Below are 23,184 nucleotides of genomic sequence, written 5' to 3'. Positions count from 1 at the left end.
CCAGCAAACTTCACAGGGACAGAAGTGTGCCACCTAACATAAGGTTTCCTGTTGGAAAGCAGATTAGGGGCGAGCAGTGGCCCAGTTTAAACCGATCCGTCTGAGGTCAGGTACCAACACATGTGCTGGAGACAGGAGACAATAATCAAAAAGGGATTCTGATTGTTCTTTCTTCAAAATGCTAAAATATTCAGTTTAAATCATCTTAAAGGATGGTTTCAGACTTTCTGACGTTTAAGGAAAAGTTATGAACAATTAATATCTTACCTGTTGTCGATATATTTTTAAATTACCCCAGTTTACCCAGTTTGGAGTAATTTAAAGAGAAATAGAAATAGAGATAGTGGGTCCACTCAAACAATACTAACAAGCTAATAAGTTTGCATGTTCTCCCCGTGCACACATGGGTTTACTCTGGCTACTCTGGTTTCCTCCCACAGGTTCATTGGTAACTCTAAAATTGTCCCTAGGTGTGAGTGTCAATGGTTGTTTGTCTCGTTTGTCTCTATGTGTCCCTGTGATGGACTGGAGACCTGTCCAGGGTGTCCCTCGCCTCTCATTCAAGACCGCTGGAGATAGCCACCAGCTCGCCTCGACCCGGGAAGCAGAAGCGGGTAAAGAAAATGGATGGGTGGATGCATGTTGCAAATTAGTATAAGAAGTACTTCAGGGCTGATTTTAAGCTATTAATTTGAAGCAAATAATGTTGCGCAAACACAAAACCACTTGAGTAAACATGGTGATTACAGCTGATGAAACAACACAAACCGAGCCATAAATCGCACTCCAAATGCCTCTGGTCCTGAACCCAAAGCACTAACAGCAGGATGGAGCGAGCAGCAAACCATCTTTAACTGTGAGAACAACCGATGGGGCAGCAGATGCTGCTGCAGCTCTCATCTGTGGTCACACTGAACATTTAATGTTAGAGTCAAACGCTGATTTGACGTAACGTCGACACGCCTCATCTTTTTCTTTCACGTCTGAGAGTGCAGCCTGATGGGGACACGCTCAGAGAACAGTCTGAGAAGACGTCAGGCAGGTCACGGTGACGTTTGGGTAGTAAAAAAAAAAAACCCTGACAGGACCCCTTTGGTGAGCCCAGATCTGATCAACATGTGTGTCTGTTTGTACGCTGAACCTCACCCGCATTTCGGAACACAAAGCAATCGCGGTCTAACGAGGACCCACCAAAGGCCCTCCGCAGTTTGTTTGGAGAAGGAAATGAGAGGCTGCTCGGCATGAAAACGGCATATCTGCGGCGTGATATCTGACGAGGAACATGAGCGAAACGACCGAATCGCACCTCTAGCTTCCTCTCCTGCCTTTCAGCTATCTGTGACCCTGCAGAAAGAAAGAAAAGAAAAAAAAAACATCCAGATGGACAGGTCACATCTGTGCTCTGAGGAATGAATCCTGTCACCCTGAGGGCTTGGGGAATGTAAAGACTGTAAATGTCTTTGCTTTGTATTTTCTGGACTTGTACTGATGAGCGTGACCGACCAAAACCATGTGGAAAGATCAGGTAGGAATGTATGCCAACAAAAACAACCTTTAACTCAAAAAAACAACCAAAAAAATGTAAATAAAAAAAAAAGTCATCCTATGCTTCTTATTTGGAGAAAGCTTGAAAACTCACAGTAGACAGATATTGGAACATCCTCATATTTTCTAAGCTACGTGTGAAATTCCACTCCCTGAAGATCAACCAACCTTTCTAAATCTTATCACAAATATTTATGCCTCCTATAAAACGCTCGTGAAAAGGCTCATTGTCTCAGGGATCAGGGCCCATCCCACAGAGATCCCTCCAAGTTGATTTGAGCAAAATGATTGCACCACAAACCACACGGCTTCCATACACAAATGAAATCTACAGTAACACCCAGCTAATGCGCAACTAATTAATGTGTAAATCACTTTGCTGCACTGCACAAGGTTTTAAAACGCTTGGACGGCATAAATCATGCTGCAGTTACCATCAACCAGTGTCCCGAGTAAAGCAAATGAAAGAAAACAAACTGTAAAACATATAAGGCTGTAAAACCTGTCGTAAATTCATCAAGATAAAAAGCAGGTAAACTTGAAAAGAAATTTATCTTCAGCACAACCAGACTGACTACCTGAGACTTGAGACCACGAATGAATGAATTTCACAACAAGAAGCGAGTTATTACTGAGTTATTAGTGACATGTGAAGAAGTAAACTGCTGTCTCCTTGCAGATTTGACATTTAGGCTGAAACCCTAAAGTTTTATGGTCTCATTTATAATCCCAACACAAACTATGCTCATTAAGTTTTTCGAAAGCTGCGGGAAGAGTAGACAGTTGAAAAAACTATACAAGGAGTACATGAAAATGTGATGTTTAATTGCTAATTGTTCACTATAAAAGGACATCATACAGTGTCAACTAAGGATGTGAATATTAATCAATTCGTACCGATTTAAAGAACCACATTGGAACAATGTGACAGCACTGCTACAGCAGCCATGTGCCCATACAGTTTGGGGATTACATCTTTGGTAATCTAGACAGTCCTAAATGTTTGTGTAATGATCAAATGAAGAGCCTGCAAACGGGGTTCCTACAGGCATTCACAACAATAAATCCCCAGAAAAGTTCCAAAAGTGTCCTATTCTTCTTCACATCTCACTTCCGGCTGTCCAGTAACCTTTTTATTTATTAGCGTTAGTTTGCAGTGTGATGATATCACGCGCTAACGTTTGTTTCCAAAATGCTGGAAAGTTTAGACAGCTCAAACTCTTTTTATTCTCAGGTACTTAATGCTTCTTATACAGTGTATACATCAAAACATAGGCTTTTTGTCTTCTTTAAACCTGAATGCGTCTCATTGCTTGAGGACCAGAGTAAGGAGCGTGCACAACCAAACATCACTGACTTCCATCGTATCTGAGCTCTAAATTTTCTCCTAACTTTATTTCTCCTTCATAAAACACTGCAGATACATAAAAAGTGAAGTTTCTGCTACTTACAGTTCAAGATTCTTTTTCAATGCAAGTTTTTGCTCAGTGACCACTTGTTTGAGGCTTACTTTCTACTCTGCTTTTCCTCCTGTCTGTATTTTTAAGACTGCTGTCAGGGCGAACATAATGAGCCACTTGCAGAAGCTTTAACATTTCTTTTGGTCTTGGTTTTCTTTACACTTCTTATATAGTGTATGTATTTAAAAAGTGACATTTTGTCATCTTGTCAAATAGTGTTGTTGTGCCTCCATCTCCTCCAGCAGAGGCTTTTCAAACAGGAACCTCTGCATATCTCTTACTTACTGGCATGGCCGGCTGCGTATGACATCACCGAGAAGGCACGTATGCCTGCGTGCTGCAGAAATGCATTGGAAGGAAGCGTGACACCCCCAGCCTGTAACCCAACAGAGACTGGGTGATGGAACGATGAGTGACGGACTCCACCCTGAATTAACCCCGAAATGTTCGCGACTCCATAAATCTGGGTTAGGCTTGAGTGGTCCTCCGATGTCACAACTGTAAGGCAGGAAACCTGACTCAGCTCTGGATGTGGTGCAACACGATGCGATCAAAAGGCAATAAAAGCCTCAGTCAAACATGCACAGTGCTCCCCAACAGCTTGAAATCATTGGACTGGACCATATTTTACAGTTAAGAACGTCATCAGCTGTTACAATGAAGATCTTGTTCTGTGGATGGAAGTAAAAATAAGAAATGATTGCTATCAGCGATTCTTACTTGTACAACAGTACAGTAAAATGCTGCAACAGTACAACACAACCCTGTCATTTAGACACTAAAACCCCTCCCCAACAGATTCTCTAGGATTGTTTCCCTCCTTCACATGAAGTCATAAATTAAAAGGCGTTTCATGGATGAGGGGATAAGGAAGGTAAATCACTCTAGGACACCTTAGCCTTGAATCCTTCCCAACATCTCAGATTTCTGGAGTATTCTTGTGGCAGAGGTCACGAAAACAAAAAGCTGTGGGAAGAGAAACGACTCGAGTGATGGTTGCTCAACAAGTCAGCGTGATGCCAAAGTAAACACTTGAAAAAATCTTATCAGTGCTCTGAGATTAAACTACAAGATGAAAACAGATATTTAAAGGTTTTACCGTCAGCTATGTTAAATGAGGCCTCGGCCTGTTAGTTTTAAACTTTCCCCTGGCTGACCAACACTTCCTAATAAGATCAGCATGGGTGACCTTTCAACTCATAAGACTAGGTTCAGAACAGGAGGTGGGGTTGAGTCATGCCTGGGTGTATGTGTGGGCATATGTCATGAACAGATGTCTGGAATTAACAGCAAAATGAAGAACTTTAAAGGTTGCTGAAAGAGCTACAGCATCTACAGCTGGTAAGATAAGACAGGTTCACGCCTTTCACCTAGAAACCCACTTCACCCATCGACCATTAAACAAACCTGGAAGTCAAACCGAATAGCAGAAGTTGAAGCTAAAACAGGACCGGCATCCCTGTTGGCTGGTTCCATCACATATCTTAGGCCCTGCCCCCCTCCATGTAAACAAACAGTACACTGTCCTTGTTAAACTGAAACAATACACCACAGATTCTCAGGCGCTGACTCTTGTTGATTCACATAGTTCTCGCCATGTTCAAAAATTTATGTAATAAGTTTTTTGGCGCATTAAAGAAAGCAATTGTGACAATTACGGGGTCACGTGACCTCGTCCCACATCACTAGCGTACAGAAACTGGTTCCACAAATACAACACGGCTGATCTCGTGGCTTCAGTTTCAAACAACGAAAAGAGGTACAGTTCGTCCACCTTTTTTTATGTCGATGATCTGAACCGTCGCTTTAAGCCTTGAGTTTCTCTCCACTGTCACGCTAATCAATGGAGATATAATTAAAATTAAGACAGATGAAATGTAGCCAAGTATTAGACAAAACACGTCTCTTTTCAGTTAAAGTTAACAGCCTCCACAAGGAGTGCTAAAAAGCTTTTGTATTCTCAAGACTGAAGTAAGTGAAAAACTGAGTTTGCATTTAGTAGCAGTGAAACTTAATCACGCTCTCAAAGTTACATAAAAGCTAAACTCCCTTTCATTTCTTGCTAATATCTTCAGTGTATACTCTGTTAACTCACCTCCCTGTGTACCAGAGGACTATATTTCATCCTGGCAGCCCTGCAGGTTGAAAACACAGATCATTCTTTGGCTGATTACCAACTTCTGCAAGAATGGAAAAACACTAAATAGAGGGTGGAAGTGCCCTGTGAGGAGAATGTTCAAAATAAAGAGGTAAAAGACGATATAGATACTTAGGGTCCTTGCTGTCCAGCTTTGGTAATCATTTACAGAAGTCATTTGGCACCATAAAAAGACCGAAACAAAAGTCAAGGAAAAACAACTGGCTTAAAGCTGGGAAAGCATAGATGATTCTCTGATTTCTGAATCTGATCCAACTCACTATCCACCAATCAGGCGCTCTCTGTGACTTTGAGTCTTCTAATTCCTTCATGCTGATACCAAAAACAGTGGTGTGATTCAAAGATCAGGACACCGAGCCCCTCCCCATGTCCTGCTGTCCTCAGACTGTGTTTAAACGAACAGATCAGACACCCGTAATCTCCATTGTCCCGTCCAGGGTGGATAACAGGGTCCCATCGTGGCCCACTTTAACAAGCAGGGCCATCTGCAGAGCCACAGATGGTCTTACAGGTTACCACATTCAGACGCAGGGTTAACCTGATACGAGCTGGTTAACCAAAAAGGAAAACTAAAACAGAGAGAGAGAATAGAAAAACAGAGAAACTGTTGCTGCTTCTGCTAAGTCTTTCTAATCTGCCCGAGTATGAAGTTGGGTATTTATTATGTTTCTAAGCCTGGGATCAAACTGCAGCTTTTTTTCACAGCAACCTGTATCCTGGATCTCCCTGAGAGATGCAGCATGTGCTTTTAGTTACAATCTGTTATTCTGTCAGAATGAAGTCATCTTTGATCCACCTCACTCCCCCTTTTTGTTCCCCTCCCCTACACCTCTGAAAACACCCCACCCTACCTCAGAGTCCACCGTGTTCAAAAACCAACAAGAAGGCCGATTGGCCAAACAGTAAAAACAACAACTTTACGATGGGAGTGAACAGACATCATCCAGGAGATAAATGAGGCTTTTCTGTCGCAGGCTGGAGCCAGCCGTGGCATTCAGCCCGAGAAGGAACAAAAGAGTGGGGGCAATAAAACAAACAGGGGGCACACTTTAAGGACACATGTAGTGAAGGAATTCAAATCAATAGTCATTAATGTGTCCTGCTAAATGGGTTAGACTGGGACTAAGACAAACTGCCACCAAGGTAACGGCGCAGACTTCAAATGGACGGAGAAAGCTAGAAATGAGCTGCAACGCCGTCCTCGTGTCGAGGTGGCCAGGAGGCCAGGAGACTCCGAGCTCAGAGTGTGCGCCGCCTTTTGTGCTCTTCAATGGAGTTGGTAGCAGCCAGCCAGCTGGCGTGCAGCACAAAAGAATCTGCAGGGCTATACCTCTTACACTGGTCTGTCTGAGCACGCCAGTCATTCGAGAACAGCTTTTCGTTTCATTTGCACAAATGTCCGCCTCACACGCAGACAGGTTTCTGTGTTAGTGTTTCAGATCCACTGAGAGATCACCTTCAGTTCAACGCACGGACTGGTGGGAGCACACTTAAGATCTAAATCCTTGGACGTGATCTCAGTCTGACAGCTCAAAGCTGCATGCAGAAAGCAAAGTGGACCCACAAGCTGAGTTTTGACAGACTGACCCATATATAGAGTTTGAATGCAAATGCGACCTGGACTGTTTTGAAAAGGTATCTAGTCAAATTTGTGGTGAGCAGACAGCTTCTCCAACACTAATGAATGTGGCTCATTTGCCTGTTTTCGAAAAAAGAAAAGCTTTGAAACTTTTGCCTGCAGTACAGTAACAAACTCCTGACTATGACTGAGAGGAAATGTACAAATCGATAAAACTCATAATTTTACCACTGTTAACACTTAGTTAATCAAATAATCTGTGGAAGGGAGAGATGCTGAACCATTTAACTTCATGTCTGATTAGAGGTTAGCAGTATTCCTGCAGGACAATCTAAATGAAACACTTTCCAAAGAGCTCTAGTCTGTTGGCCTCCAGCTTCAGGCTGGTCTTTTCAGCTGCTGACAACACTTTCAGGCGACTCACTTCCACCTACCAGTTCAGGTGCAGCCTGAGGGAAGGGATTCTCCCTTCAGACTTTGCGATAGAAACAGTTCACAGCAGGCTGACCACTCTACGGGTTCCTGTGATGTGAACAGCCCGTGCTTTTCCCACGAACGGCTCACCACAAAAAGTTATTTACAGAAATGGTTTCTCCGGGGTCTGACAGGAAAAAATAAGCTAAAATCAGAACTCTAAGGAGCGGAGCCAATCAGGAACTCTTCACTCAACACAAGGCAAAAAGACAGCTGAGTAGTTAAATCTGGCTCACCGTGTCAGCTGACAACTCATGAATTCCCTTTTATGAATAAAAGACAAAAACGACAGAAAAGAAAAGACTGTGTAGTGAATTTAGTTGAGTTTGCATGTATGTATGGGGTGAAAGCTGTAAAGAACAATGTTCCAAAATGTCAAAAAGGTTGAACAAACCTTTTCATTATTTAGCTCACTTTTGCACACTTTTGCTAAAAGTTAAATTTAAATGTTTTCACATTTAAATATAAAACAAATGTATTATGGTCAAACAGAAAAGCTAAAAGTGGCAAAATTGATGAAAAAATGAGTTGCAGACGATTTTCTCTGCTCCTTAATGGACTCTGTAGCTGAACCACACTCGTGCAGAGTGACTTGGAACCAAATGTGGAAGAACCTTTGATGCTTAAAACATGTCAATTTATTCTTGTAAAGTTAAACGCAGGAGGGAAAGACTCCACAGAATACTTACACATATGTATTTGTGTGAACTTCACACCCAGCAGACACCAAAATTATGTTCTTGAGGGGAAGAATGTGACCGTTTTCTGAATGAAGTTGTTAAAGTGTGACCAAAGAACTCTTTCGGTGTAAAGCAGGCGTTCACTGTTGAAGATAAAGTTGTTTAAGGGCGCCATGCTGAACCCTGCTTATTTCAAGTTCATCAGACAGAAAGGAGTCGTGTAAAGGCATCCTTCGCAATGGAAGACAACCTAAACATACACTTCCTCCTTGGCTGGATCACAGCAAATCAGGAAAACCTCCTTCAGTTAAAGGCAATCATTCTGCTGCTACACTGTTAGTACTCACCAAATAAGTCTGTCTTGCTATTTGTTGCATTTCAGACCACTGTTGCAGTTGGTTGTTCTCATGACAGTGCCAGCTATGCCAACCCACTTCGTGGATACCTGCTACCACTGGCACCAGACTCCCTCCTCTCCACCCAAGACCTTGATATGCTGCTGCCACAATGACAAATCACCACGATCTCCCTACAGAAGTTCTGTGTATGCTCAAAACCCTTTGTCGCACATAATGGGGAGCCTACTATGTTCCTAAAGCCAGTATCTCAATGAGCTGTGAAGACCGGTTAGAGACTTAAAATTACAAGGAAATGTGAGAAAAAAGGCAAATATCAGAGATCACAAAAAATTTTTAACGCAACTCATGAACATTGTCATTTGAACATGTTGAACACTGGCTTTAACAGTTGCTTTTGATTTAGGTAAAGTACTGAGAAGAGCTAATTTTCTCTCTCCCCCATTCTCTAGTTTCTATTTACCTCACTGCTTTGAAGGAAAGTCCCTTCAGTAGGAGCAGTTCGCCCTCCACAGAGCTTCGAGCAATACTCTTAAAAAACCCCACTTTTACTTGTCGTCATTTTACCACTGCTGCTTTAAGAAGAGTGGAAAACCAGAAGTAAAAGGATTGAATATTACGTAACAGGGGGAAAAAAAAGCATGAACCTTTACAGTAAGTTGCTCTACAATGGATGCAGTCTGGTGTGGAGTAGCTGGCAAGACAGACTGGGCAAAGCATCACAAAGGCCTCTCAGCAGCTTTGAAGGAGGATAAAAATCTGGGTTTGTCCCAAATAACATTTCACTTCATTTCTCGACTCCCCCTTTCCCAACCCAAGGCTGCAAATCACTCAGCAAATGGGAGTTATCCCTTCACTTGACGACTAATGAGTTCTACTATTTCTTGGCTTTTTGTGCGTACAGTAAACATGGTTACAGCGTGCTCTGGTAGAATTACACCGTTGCTGAGCAGCGAGGGAGCTTGGGACACTTCTGGAGAGGCATAATGCCGTGGCATGGTACAATCCAAACAGGTAGAGTCCACGATTTTCTGCACCGTGGTTATTGTGTGGCGACAAAACAACATCTCATTCATCAGATTGCGTTTTCAGGACTCAGATGTCAGTGGAAGTTCCCAGAACTCCCCGGTGAGAAGTGAGGGTGGAACCTTTAAGTTGGTAACCTGATCCTTTTATAGGGTGAGAAATGATTTCTGGGGAACATGATGCACAGATTGATGATAAACTAGAGCTTCCTGTCTTTTTAATCTGTGGGAGTTTGATGTGTCAGTAAATCAGTAACAGTGGTCAGAGAGAAACCGAAAGCATTTGCTGAGAAATTAACTAAATCCTTTAAAGTGGGTCCAAGGGACATTTGATTACTCACTAGACTGCTGGAACATAAGCAAACCTAGAGAAAAGAAAGCTTACAATAACTCCCTTCAGGGTCATTAATAAATGAGTGCAGAGAAAACAGATCAAATATTAAACCAAAATGATTTACACTGAGTTTAAAGCATCAGTTCTCAGGGCTGCTAAATGTTTAATTCAAAGGACCGTAAACTGGAAAGCAGAGCATAATGGAGGCCAGGTCATCCATTTTTATGGCACAGCACTTTTTTGCTGCTGTAGCAGGATGGCCTCTACCTCGTGGGGCTGCTGGGAGCGGGACTGGATGAATCCCAAAAAAAGAAACTGGGATTGTGAGAAGAGCGAGACGAGAGAGCTTTGAGTGTGAACAGAGCATAAAAAGTGCCCGAGGGAGTGGAGGCACAGAAATCACCGACGAGGATAAAAGAGGCACCTGGATGGGAAGGAGCCGTCCTTTAGAAATGGGAGAAAGAAGCAAAGGAGTCGAGGAAGGGTGAACGTGTTTGTTCTTTAGAGTGCAATGCACTCTTCAAGGCAGGGTTGCAGGAAGTGGTCACCATCTCCAGTGGTCACTGGGCGAGGCACATTATGTCTGCCCCGCTATATCAAAACATAAAAGGAAAATATGCCGTTCAAACAAGCAACAAAATCTGTTTTAGAAAGCGCAAAGCTTGAGGATGAAGACATTCAGTCATCTCGCTTTCAGACTCATGCTTGTCTCCCAAACAAGACCAATGTTGAACACCACTTTCACTTTCTGTTCAGTTGGGGTTAAAGAAAGGATCGCTGGTAGTCTTTGCGTATGCTCAAACTCACAAATGGCAGCAGATACTACGCTTTGGTGTTACTTCCACTGGTTGCACACTTCCCAACATCCATCAATCCATTTCTTTTGCCCGCTTCTCTTTTCCGGGTCGTGGGGAGCTGGTGCCTATCTCCAGCAGTCCTGAAATGTTCTAGAGATGTTTTGAAAACGAGAATATAAGTGTTCACACTATTCTCCAATTTCACATTAGATGTTCTTTTTTTTAAACAAGACTCTTTGACTGCTACCTGCACCTTCACGTGCTAATCGAATGAGTAAATAATACGTTTCCAGAGCTTTTTTCTGCACAAAGCTTGTTACTGTGGTTTGACGTGTTTTCAGCTCACATTAAGCAGTCGTTCCCACTACTTTGTACACTCCCCTCTTTTCTTCTCGGTGTTTTACAAAACGGTTAAAAATACCGGCTGCTTAATTGCAGTTGTGCTGCAGCTCAGAGAGCTTTTATTCATCGTGTGCGAGAAATCCCAATCTCGATAAACCTGCTGTGCCGGGTGGATTTCGGCGAGAACAGCCAACTGAACTTGGGAAAATAAAAATAAATAGAAAGAGGGGCGTAAAAACAAATCAATCTCGAACTGATGAGGTCCCCCCTCCCCCACGCTCTGATGTTTAACAGGTGCTTCCTATTTCTGCAGCTCTTATATGATGGTAAGATGATTGATGTTGAGCCTCTTTTAGCTTTAAAAGACTTAACCTGGCTGCTTGTACAAAGGCTTGAAATGGGGAGGGGGGGGGGGGGTGTTCACATTCCTGACAGATCCCAGTCTAAACACCTGCATGGCAGAGACTTTTCACATGTGCTTCCATCCTGTTGGGACGTCTTCACCATTATCCAGGCTTCTCAGACTTTAAGCAGAGTTGCGTGAGAATGTCTTTTTCTTAATGTCAAAATCGACAATAGCGTTCAGTGGAAGGGACCAAACCGGTAGAGACTACAGTTCAACAGCTTTCTGTTTGAAAACTGCTTTTCAAACACAGTGGGAGGATTTACTTCATAAAGCATTTATTTCAAAAGTTGCGACTTATCACCTGCAGCAAAATCCTTTATCTCTTTCTTCCAACTAATCTCCTTATCCAGACAGCGAGCCGTCTATTCACATGGACTAAGAGGAGGAGAACTTTATTTTTCAAGTTTTATCTACCAGGGGTGTGTTGACTGTGTTATTCCCTTGCATAATATTCAAATCTGCCTTTGTGATGGCGGTGTGAGCCGAGTGGCGTATCGTATAACTCCAAGATGGTCCGAAGCAGCGAGACAAAGAACAACCCGCAAAGGTTTTACAGCCCGCCGCGCTGTCAATATTTCTCCAGGTTGCCACGGCAAAAGAATGCGGTGAGACGTTGTAAAAGCTGTAGTAAAGATCAAATAAATACACGTCCAGAGTCAGACGTGTGTTTATTTGATGCAGTTTTAGTTTCGACAACTGCACGTGGGACCAGATGTTGAATCAGAAAGTCATACAGACAAACACCTTAACGTGACAGGTCAGCCATTTTGAAGTGGGGGTTTTGTGGAAAAGTTCTGAACAGTTAGTATCTTACCTGTTGTAGATAACGTCTTGAATGAAAGTGCAACAGGAGTAGATTGCTGCCATCTTAAAGCAGCTCCAAGCTCCTAACTGTCATAGCGGTCTGCGCGAATGCTATTCAATAAATTTTTACGCTGCTCTTAATTTCACTCTGCATGGTTATTCCTGCAGAAATATTATGACATTCCTGCTGGAAGTGTTACAGCTAGCTGCTGATGCCATTTGCACTTGCAAAAAACACTATAAAACTCTGTGTAAAGCCAAACTGACTGAAATGTAAAGGGTGAAAAATTGGGCTTGCACGAGCTGTCGTACAATCTGTTTAGAGATGGCAGCAACCCACTTTGGTCATTGCCTCACTCAGACTAGCCGTTAGCTCATCAGTCTTGTTGGACTTAAACTTTATTTCACCAAACTAGCATTTCTTGAGGAGATGCATATCTCCTGCTGCTTGAAGGCTAAAGTTTTAAACAATTTTTTCACGTAATCATTGAGTGCGTGGAGTATGTGATGGAGATTAACCTCAACTACACCCACGCCAGATTTTGCTAATATCGCTTAGCTGAAGTAGCCATCTTGAATCGAGCGGACGCCAAAAGATAATCAATACATTACTCTCTGAGAGTTTTATTAAAAACTGTCAGCTGTTGCTGCGATCAAATTCAAATTTACCTTTTTTTTTGCTAAAAAAACAGTGCATTTGAACATTTGATTTGTTAACTATGTTCCTTTGTGTGGTGCATAAGTAAGCACTTTATGTCTTTAGGGCAGCTCAGTAAGTGGTCCAGATTTGTCAGCTTGGAGAAATGAGGGAGTAAAGAACAAAGAAAGAAAAGAGGAAAAAAAAGCCATCAAAACGTAGATTATTTTCACAGCTCAGTTCATCGCCACCCATGAGTAACAACCCTAATGAAAGGCTTTGTTTACCTTGTTGGGGTGCACCAGAGCAGGCCCCGCTCTGTGTTCTGCAGCTCTGCTGACCTGTGGCGGCCCAGTATCAAGTCAGAATCCTCTCTAACTGGCAGCTTGATAAGCAAAACGGAGGTGGCTGTGTTTGGGCTTTTGATGGTTTGTGTAAAAGTAAGGTGAAGGAGGTCAGCAGGCTTTTGAGGTCAGTGGGTAGATGACTTTGCTTTGCACCCCCCTCTCCCTTCAGTACAGGCTTTAATTGCACTCCTGGTGTCTCAGCCCCACACTCACAACTCCATAGAGAGTAATGACTGCTGGGGGAAATTATTTAATAAAAGTAAAATGTGTGTGTAAGAGGGGAGGAGACGACACTCACACACCCACCTCAGGGAAGAAAGATGTTATCATGATCCCTGATTTCTGCTGCTTTAAAAAAAACAAAAAAACTATCACCACTTTCCAACAACAAACTAAAACTTACCGACTTTTGAAAAAGGGAGCCTGGTGTTACGAAAACAGGGGTTTTTCTCATACATATACACCAGTTAATTAAAATATGTTGGCCCTTTTGACCTGAAAATAAGCAGATGAGTTTACAGACTGACTGGTACTCCTGAATGGTCCCACCGCAGCAATGCAAGACGTAATAACTCGCACATTTCCCCCGAGCGACGCAATGAAACGCCTTCGTTTGAACAAAATGCCCCCTTCATTAAACAAACACAGCCTTGGGTCCCTTCCCCGCATACACCCTCCCATCCTCCCGCTAATGACACAAAACCCTGCAGGCCAATTTGGGAAGCAAGGTCCCAGAAGTGCGAGGGAGCACTGTGGTTTCCTGGCTGCTGGCTCTCTGGAATACTTACCAGAACAATTCACCAGAAAGCTCTTCAACTGCAGGCCATGCTGGGATCAACGCAGGTTGAAAAAACCCAGTAAGCCAAGCCAATATCTCGTGCATGTGTTGGCCCTTTGAAGCGCTAAAACAATCTGTCTGGGGGCGTACTCACCTCTTCGCTCAAAATGAACGAAATGCATAACCTAAAATTGAATCCTATAAATGAACCCTAGCAACACTATTTGATTCCACTCACTGACAACATACATTATCTGGAGCTCTACAGCGAAGCGAAGCATTGACAGATATTGACCTCGGATGAAGTGCGCATTGACTCGTCAGTGCAGCGTCACTTAGCACATCAAAGTCACAGTAATGGACGGACTGGGTCAATGGAACGCAGAAGGCAGAGTGCTTTCCTGCTTCAAGCAGCTCCAGCTGAGCAGAAAGTAGCAGAGTGGATCTAATTCCAGACTAATCAGGCTCATGAAGCTGCAGGAATGTCACGATGCTGAAGTGGAAATCCAAATACGGACGGTACAGTAACTGCAGAGCATAAAGAATGAGTGCTCAGCAGAGTCTGGTTCATGGCCGACGTGTTACATATCCCACAACACTGCCCATAATTCATAACATTTGAAACTCACGAGCAGGAAAAATCGATAGGCTACAACTCAGCCTTTAATCACTTTATGATTCAGTTTTAAATCACGATACGATTCAAGCTTTAATCCTTATATTATTAAGTGTTTATTCATAGTATGAAGACTTTAATCATGATACGATTCAGGCTTTTCTTCATAATACAGTTCAGCGTTTAATCACCATGTGATGCAATTCAAAACAAGCTTGACTGAACACATTGGGATTCAATGCAATACAGTACAAAACAAAGAAATAAGCCTATGGGAGTTATCACGACTATTTTTTTTCCTGCCTAATAAAAATGGTTGCTCACAAACAGGTTGTTTTAAAATGACAAAACTTCATACAACCTGATTTACAAATTACAAACAAAACACAAAAATAATGTCTGGTGCCAAAGTAATAAAACTGCCAGCAGCAGATATGTTTATCACTCAGAAATATTATGACATGCCTGCAGGAAGAGCTACAGGAAATGACCACTGTATCATATGTATGTATGTGTAATGTCCCACTGACAGCGATGTACCAGTTTGTAAAAAGATAGATGCATGAACCGTGTCGAACCTTCTGATATTGGAGTTGATTCAAAATGGCAGCAATCTGCTCAGGCTGGCCATTAGCTCATCAGTCCAGTCAGAAATAAACTCTATTTCTCCAAACTGAAGCTGTTCAAAAAGCTATCATCAGTCAGCTGGATCATTTCTTAACATTTCAGAGGAAAATCTCCAGCATTTCCTTGAACGTTGAATGAGACACTCTTGTTAGCAAACAATAAAAGTGAATTATTCTGATTTTTAAAACATGTTGTTTATTAATCCTGGGTCAACCAATCTCCTGATAAAATAACTCTGCGCTGATAAACCCGCAAAAAGCAGCTCTGCTTTTTCCAAAATATCTCATCTGTACTTCTGAGTTTTATGGGATGTTTCAACACCAAAGAGTCTTATCCCAAGACTAGACGGAGCCGTTTGCAGCACCGCAGAGCCGTGGATTCAGGAAGACGCTGGTGTTGTTGTGCTGAGCACTGCGAGCCCCATGGCCCACTGGAGAGATGAAGAATTATTCCCGTTTCACTCAGTTTGAGTTGTGAGACTCCCACTTTTCCTCCAGTGCCGTCTGTACGAGGAATGCCTTCGAGCTTCCAGCCACGTGTTCCTGGCCCAGAAAAAGGCCCGAGGGCCGCAAGCATTACTGCAGCTCTGCTTCCAAACTGAGACGGCGTAACCTAAAACCCCAGCAGAGTCCTTCAACGTGGGACGGCCTGGTGTGATGGTCGTCCAGGGCAGGCACTGATGGGGTGTCAGAACAGAGCTGTCCAAACACTGGGCTGAGGAGAAATGCCAGGCGCCTAGTGTGTTTCTGTCTGCTCAAAGTTTGTGTGTGTGTGTGTGTGTGTGTGAGAGAGAAAGACAGAGTTTCTCTCAAAGGTGTATTCTGTATTTATAGCCGTATCTCAACTTCTTAAACACTTCTTTTTTTTAAATTTAGCTTGAATTTAGAGCACAAAGCCTGACCAGAGAGATGAAGCAGATGTGACAAACTGTGCGTGTAGAGCAAAGAAATTCATCTACTGGAACCCACAGGAGTCAGCATCCCTTCTGGGATTTAAAAACAGGCCTACGAGCAGATTTTAGCACCGAGGTCATGGCTATATTAAGCATAAATTCAAAGGATGCTTATCTGACGCGCTCACAAACAATCTGTGTTACCAGGAACAGCAGCTATAATACTTTAACAGTAAGTTAACGACCGCCTCGGCAATATTCAGAGCAACTAGAAAACCACTGAAGAAATATTGAAGGCTGCCCAACATTCCAACATCTATCAACTTCCTTCTATAAAGCCCAACAGTAATTTGTGATGTACACCCATAACAAATACACTTATAGCAGCTTCCTCCTCTAGTAAAGGTCCTGTGGACAAGTCAGACCCACAGGGTGAGGGACCACCCCTTCCTAGTGAGGTCTCCACGCCTCTGAGTGCTCCATTCACACCGATTGTCATTCAAATCAGTGGAGGTTCTGTTGTTAAACAATACGCTTGACACCATTAATATAAAAAAAAGCATAATTAAGAGCTTTCAGAAGCAAAATGGGTTCACTAATATTCATGCATGCAGCATATAACCACATCCAGGAATATTAGGTATTCAAAGCCGAACCATTCATTATTTAATGTTGTGTAATCCTTACAACCATCCTAATGGAAAGAATGCACTTGCACTCATCTTGTAACCCTTTAACTGTTTACCTGGGTACTGTACTTCAGCTCAATGAACACGGCGCCATTTTTAAGTCAAACCGGAACATTTCTATTTCGATTTGGACGTTCGTGTAAATGACAACAGCGATCGGATTCTCTGACGCCGAACATTTCTGAACCCAGGTCTCGCACGTGCCCACTTTGGACTGCCCATGGCTGCAGCTCACGGTTTTCCGACGACCAACAGTGGCGGACATCAGAGCTTCGGACACGGAACATACTGCATATGCGCCACGCCGTCTCTTGGGTCACGCGTTGCACACACTCGACAAACACCGTCGGTCCAAACAAACAGGAACTGCCAACAAGACAAAAAGGGAAAACCGAGCAGGTTCTGACCTGCAGCTTCACTGAACACCAGCAAGCCGGAACAATAACAAGCTGCTGATTGTGGATGCGTATTACAACACAACATAAAACTGAAGGGAAAACAAGACTCTCTACAGTCAGTTTAAGGTGGGTTTGGGGGAAAGAGGAGGGGTGTTAAAGATTCTAGTAGGAGTTATCCATACAACACAGAAATACCTCGAGGCAAAATGACCCACTGAGAGACCACAGGAAGCAGGGCGTGTAAGGAGGACATGTGAGGACCTGCTGAACCTAAATTGAAGGGGTTTAAATCCACTGTAGTATGTCCAACCTGCAGATGCTGTTCCAGAGAATGGACACTGAGGCCCCCCTAAACATTTGCTGGCCCCCCCTCTGGCCACACAGTCATATTCTGTATGTTAGCACAACATCTTATAATATTGAGTTCTTAGTCCAAGTTCCTAGTCATAAATTTCAACGGGAACGCCCCCCTCAACTGGGACATCCACACTCGGAAAGTGGGAGCAACTCCAACTACCCCCATTTAGGATTTCAATATAGCTGCTACTCGCAACTTTAGCAAGTAAACTCTGTTACTTTTACTGCTGATATTCATTGTTTAGGTTGTTTTTTCGCAGGTAACCACTTGTGCAACTAGTACTTTTTAATGCACATTAAAACACGTTCGCGAGTGGAGCGCGTATCTGTTTAGTAACATTTCATATGTAGAAACTGCTTTGCTGCGGGGCGTCCACCTTGTTTCCGACTCTCAGCAAGTGGGACAGCTGGAATGCGGTAAGGCGGAAAATTACGTCGCTCCCGTATTCCCAGTTACGAGCGCCAATGTAAAAGAAACTCACTGCGAGCTACAGTTTGCTGTGATAGTAGCTGTGAGTGATCCCCAACACGTACTCTTGAGCGCTATCTGGTTGAGCAAGAACTTCGCCTAAAACTTTAGCCTGGTTTAAGTTAGAAATGTGTTACAATAAAGGAGACTCCCTAACACCCACATGTCAGTATTTGTTTTGTTTTAATAGCTTATAAATGACAAAAAAAAAAAAAAAAAAACTGCAAAGATTTTGCCACCCCAGGAAGATGAGTGTCCCCCTCGTCTGGTCAGCCCTTTGAAAACACACTGCAGGCACGCCCCTGAATGGACAGGTTCCCTCTGCAGGTTTACGCACACACACACACACACACACACACACACACACCAATCCCCCCCTCCTCCGTGTGGAAGGAGAGGGCGCACAGAGAAGCGAGCCAGGCGATGGCCACATGCTGTGTTATCAGGGTAATGAATTCCTGCCGGGAAAAGTTCAACACATGAGGCAGCAGACGGCTCTGCGAGAGTCCTGGAAGTGTTTCCCAACAGAGCCAGGGAGACAAACACTCACAGACCAATGTGCGTCATAAACTCGTCCCAGAAGGCAGCGACGCTGAAGGACGTAACATGAGCGGGACAGCTGGCTCCAAGGAGCTGCAACTAACGCTAGCTTCGAAACATAAACAAATAAAAGTGAATAAAGTAGTGAGGTGACACCAGGCTGCTCCTGGCTGTGCCGTTTGTTGGTGAAAAAGTCGGAAGGGGGAATGGTGTCCACGCGCAGCGGGGAGAGGGAGAGTCCGGTACTCACGCACTGCCTCCTGTTTGGGGTCCAGCTCGGCGCAGCTCTGCTGGAGGTGGCTGATTTTCGCCTGCAGCCCGCGGACCCGCTGGCTGGTGGCGGCGAGCTCGCCCTCCAGCTCCTGGAAGATGGAGCAGGCGTGCTTGGCCAGGTCCGACAGCTGCCGCAGGGTCCGGGACAGAGCCACGTTACTGACGGACACCAGGTCCTCGAAGACCAGACCCTCCTCATTTCGGACTCGGTACCTGCACAGCAGCTGGGGCTCCACGGCTCTTTTGGCGAACGGCATGTTGCCGCCGTGGAGAACGGCGGAGGAAACCAGCAGAAGTCACCGAAGAGTGAGCAGAAAGCTGCTGCTGCCCCCCCGAGCCACCCCCAGTCCCTGATCCAGCCTTTTTGAATTCAGCTGCTGCTGGTGCTGCTGGTGCTGGTGGAGCCCCCCATCCTTTCATGTGCCAGAGAGGACTGGAGCGCTCCTCGCTGCTGCGGCGGGTCATCTGTTGCCCCAACGCTGCTCTCAATCTCCCTGCTCCAAACTAGAGGTGGTTTAAAAAAAAAAAAAAAAAAAAAACAGGCGGCGCAAAGACCCGGACCGGAGCTGCAGAGCTGCGTGGAGCAGGATTGACTGTGTGCTGCATGCCTCACACATCCAGCCTGGTGCTTCTGCAAAAGCTTTACAATTCAATTAGAGATATAAGGGGAAATATTCAGAAGCACCATCAAATATAAAAAGTAACTCAGAACACTCAACTAAGTACCAAAACACATTGTTCCGTAATAGACTGAGAGGAAAAAAACTTGTTTTTTATTGCCTGCATTTCACCTTTTGGATACTAAATCATAAGGTACTAAGTGATAATATTAGATACTAAGTCATAAAAATGAGATGCTAAGTCATAAATAGGAGATACTAACTCATATTTAAGAGTTACTAAGTCATATTGTGTGATATAAATCCATAAAGATGAGATACTAAGTCATATTTAGGAGATACTAACTCATAATTAAGAGTTATTAACTTGTAATTATGGATTGCTAAGTAATAATGTGTGACATAAAGTCATAATCAATGGGATACTAAGTCATAAAGATGAGGTCCTAGGCCATATTTAGAAGATAATAACTCATAATTTTACATTACTAACTCATAATTATATATGACTAAGTCATAATGTGAGATATTAAGTCAAATTTATAGGATACTAAACCATAATATGAAATACTAAGTCACAATGTAAGATACTAAGTCATAAATATGGAATACTATGTTTCTGAGATATTTGTTTTGAGATATTAAAACTTAAACAATGATACACTAAATCATATTTATTAGATACTAAGTCAAAATAAAGATAACCTAAGCCATTGTTATGAGATAGTAAGTCATAATTAAAATATACCAAGTCATATTTTTGTGATATTGGGTCAGATTTATTAGATACTAAATTATAAGAGATGCTAAGACATAGTATGAGATAACATTTTATAAATATCATAATAAGTCATAATTAAGAGACAGTAAGTCATATTTATTAGATACTGAGTCACAACTGAGATACTAAGTCATATTTTTTCAATACTAAGCCATAATATCAGATATTTAGTCATATTTATGAGATAAAATGCGGAGTCAGTTGTTTCAAGAGATAGCATTTCAAAAAATTTAAGACTTAGTATTTATAAGATACTAAGTCATATTTAAAAATAAGAAGTCATAATTGAGAGATACTAAGTCATAATTATGAAATGCTAATTCACTATTTTGAGATAGTTTCTTATATTTATGGCTTGTTGAATTCTTTATTTTAATCAGAGGAGTGAAAATCTGCATCAATAATGTGCAAAGTATCTCATAAACAACTGAACGGATTATAATAAAACTCTCAAAGTAATCACAAGATCAACAATTGATTAACTTTTGGTACAAAAGATTCAGAGCTATAATTTGGTATGGTTGTAGCTGAGAGTCATTCACAGTTCATACTCTGACTGTTAACTGATTTACCAAATATTTGCTCAGAAGTTTGACGTGAAGTATTGGCATCAGCATCTGCTTGCAAAAACCAACTCCACCATATGTACAAATATTGAGAAAAATAAAAAGTGACCTGTTCTGTCTGTTGTCTCGATGATGCCTCCACAGCTTGACTCACGTTTACCTCCACTCAACTGGATGCACAAAAGCTCTCACAGGTTGACTGTAAATATCAAACTGAGTTGAAAGGTTGAAAATCGAAGGCCTGAATGTGATTTTCCAGTTGTGAAGTTCATGTTTTTTGCTCCAAATTCCAACGAGAAACGTGTAGAATGGATTTTACGAATGTTCCACGTATATTGCATGTTAATGTCCGCATTTTTTACACATGAAAAGATATGATTTTCACACGTGAAGCTCAAGTGTTCGCACATTCTCCAAGAATTTGACCTTACTTAGTTATTTCTCTGTCAAACCTCAGTTTTCCCCTCGGCGCGTAGACCCGACGGCCTGCTCTGAGCTTCATTCACATTTGCTGAATGAGTGTTTAGTTAAATCCCACCAGCTGACGGGGCCAGAATCGACAGAGGTGGCGGCCCGAAAGCTCATCCTGCGGCCTAACTAATGTCCACAGCAGAAATGCAACCTTTGCAAAGCTGCGCAACAAAGGAGGGACGAGAGAAGTGGCGTGTGGCGTCACCTTTGAGTAATGTTCCCGCAACAAAAGGCCCTAACTTGGACGGATAAAAGCTGGTAATCTTTGTTGTGAAAAGGGTCGACTTTATCCTGGGGCCACCGAGTGATATGGATACATTTTATTTCCACGGAAATGTCGACATATTTGCCTACACACTGAAGACCCACAGCCCCAGTGCTGTCATTGTAGATGTATGTCTGTGAGCGCTGAATACTCCAGCTCCATGAATCATTAATAGTAATAAGCATACACATGATAAAAAGCCAGTTGCAGACTGAGTGGGAGACAGCTGGGTGGTAATTATATTAAGCAGGCATATACTTAGAGACAACACACAACCGTCATATGGTAGTTTCCTCGTGCAGTGCAGCTGTCGTCATGCAATGCAAACCAAACACTTTTAAGTGGTATTTATAGCTCAGTGAGAATGGCCCCCAGTTAAGCCATCTGATTTTATGAATACACACACACATCTCCTGATGTATAAGAAATAAATATACAGATATGGAGGAGACACTGTAGGTTGATCCAGCAGGTAAATATTGGTTATGACTCAGAGGAATCAGGTATTGTTGTTTCTGAAACTTATTTACTCCTCTAGTCTAATCCAGTCCTCCTTCACACGATCTCACTTAGCAGATATTTGTGGATTAATAACCACTTTGCTTCCTGGTAAGAAAAATGTCCAGTGACAACAATAAAAAAAATTATTTAGGTGAGCTCATCCTGGGTTCTCTATGAACACTTGTTATTCTCAGAAGAAAAAAAAAAAGGATAAATGAAATACAAATCCTGTTTTGGGACTTTGTGGTGCATTATTATTTTAGTTTGAGCCAAATGATCAGTGAAACAGCTTAAGATGTTAAGTGGTGGCACTAAGTTAAAAAGAACATTTGCAAATAGAACCAGCCAAGAAAAAGGAAGAAATAAAACCCAACAAGCAAATTCCCTGCAAATTGTATTTAAAAAAAAGAGAAAATAATACACTGAGCTATGGATTTCTACACTTCTAATCAACCTTTATAGAGCGTTTGGTTCTTTCAAGGCTTCTGGTGTTTCATCTCAACAATGTATTGGTTTAGATGCTGTAGAAATAATTAGTGTTTTTCTGGATTTAACTTACATTCCAATAGTACAACTTTTACTATCAAATGGACCTTTTTAATCACCTAAAATATGTGAAAACTTTATTTAAGGAAAGACACAGCAGGCAAAGAAACAGTTTCACTTGTAGTTGCAACAATAATATTTGAGCAGTTGATTAATTTCACTCATGTAGGAACAGTATGTATTTTTATTAGTTCTCTGATGATTGGACATTTCTTAATAGTAGCCAGTGACTTAATGTCTGAGCTGGAGTGTTGGAGTGTTGAAGTGACCGCCAGGCTGAATGAGTGACAGACCCTTTATCAGATATGAGTAGAAAAAATGTTCAGGTAAAATCACAGCGATTGCTTGGTCATGGTTAGAGTGGGAAAGGTGTTGGAAATGAGAGCCAAGTGGGTCAAAGGATTCCTGGTCATCAGCAGTGAGGAGTCTGGGACTGCAGCCATGAGTGCGGGTCTGACTGACCCCCCCCATTGTTGGATAAAGTCACACTGGAGACTCCCCAAACATGTGGAAGAAGGTGCTGTGCTCAAAAAAACTTAGAATCACTTTTTTTTTTTTTTTTTTTTTTTGGGCCAACAAGGACAACGTCACATCTGGCACAAACCTACCACCTTTTAACACCATGCTTACAGTGACGTATGGTGGTGGCAGCATCATGATGTGGGCATGCTATTCATCAGCAGGGACTGGGAAAACTGGTCAGACTTAAAGAAAAGATGGCTGGAGCAAAATGTAGATACATTGTGGAGGGAAACCTGTTTGAGTCTTTCAGAGATGTGGGGTGGAGGCTTGCCTTCCAGTTTTATCAGGAAGACAAGACCAAAATATAATAATATGTACCAAGCTTGACA

The 23,184-nt window shown here is 42.5% G+C and overlaps 1 protein-coding gene across 6 annotated transcripts in view; it reads right to left on the bottom strand.

The window, feature by feature from the left end:
• Positions 1–19,078, bottom strand: part of nhsa (Nance-Horan syndrome a (congenital cataracts and dental anomalies)) — a 55,580-nt gene extending 36,502 nt beyond the window's left edge. For 5 of the 6 annotated variants that reach the window (XM_017423511.3, XM_017423512.3, XM_017423516.3 and 2 more), the window contains exon 1: positions 18,561–19,078. In XM_017423511.3, the coding sequence (XP_017279000.1) occupies positions 18,561–18,840 (280 nt within the window). In that variant the 5' untranslated portion in view covers positions 18,841–19,078. The remainder of the gene's footprint in view (positions 1–18,560) is intronic. The other variant, XM_017423515.3, reaches the window with a different exon arrangement.
• Positions 19,079–23,184: the final 4,106 nt, after the last annotated feature.

The sequence above is a fragment of the Kryptolebias marmoratus genome, linkage group LG24 (genome assembly GCF_001649575.2).
Source record: "Kryptolebias marmoratus isolate JLee-2015 linkage group LG24, ASM164957v2, whole genome shotgun sequence".
NCBI lineage: Eukaryota > Metazoa > Chordata > Actinopteri > Cyprinodontiformes > Rivulidae > Kryptolebias > Kryptolebias marmoratus.
This window is presented reverse-complemented; position numbering and strand designations above follow the sequence as displayed.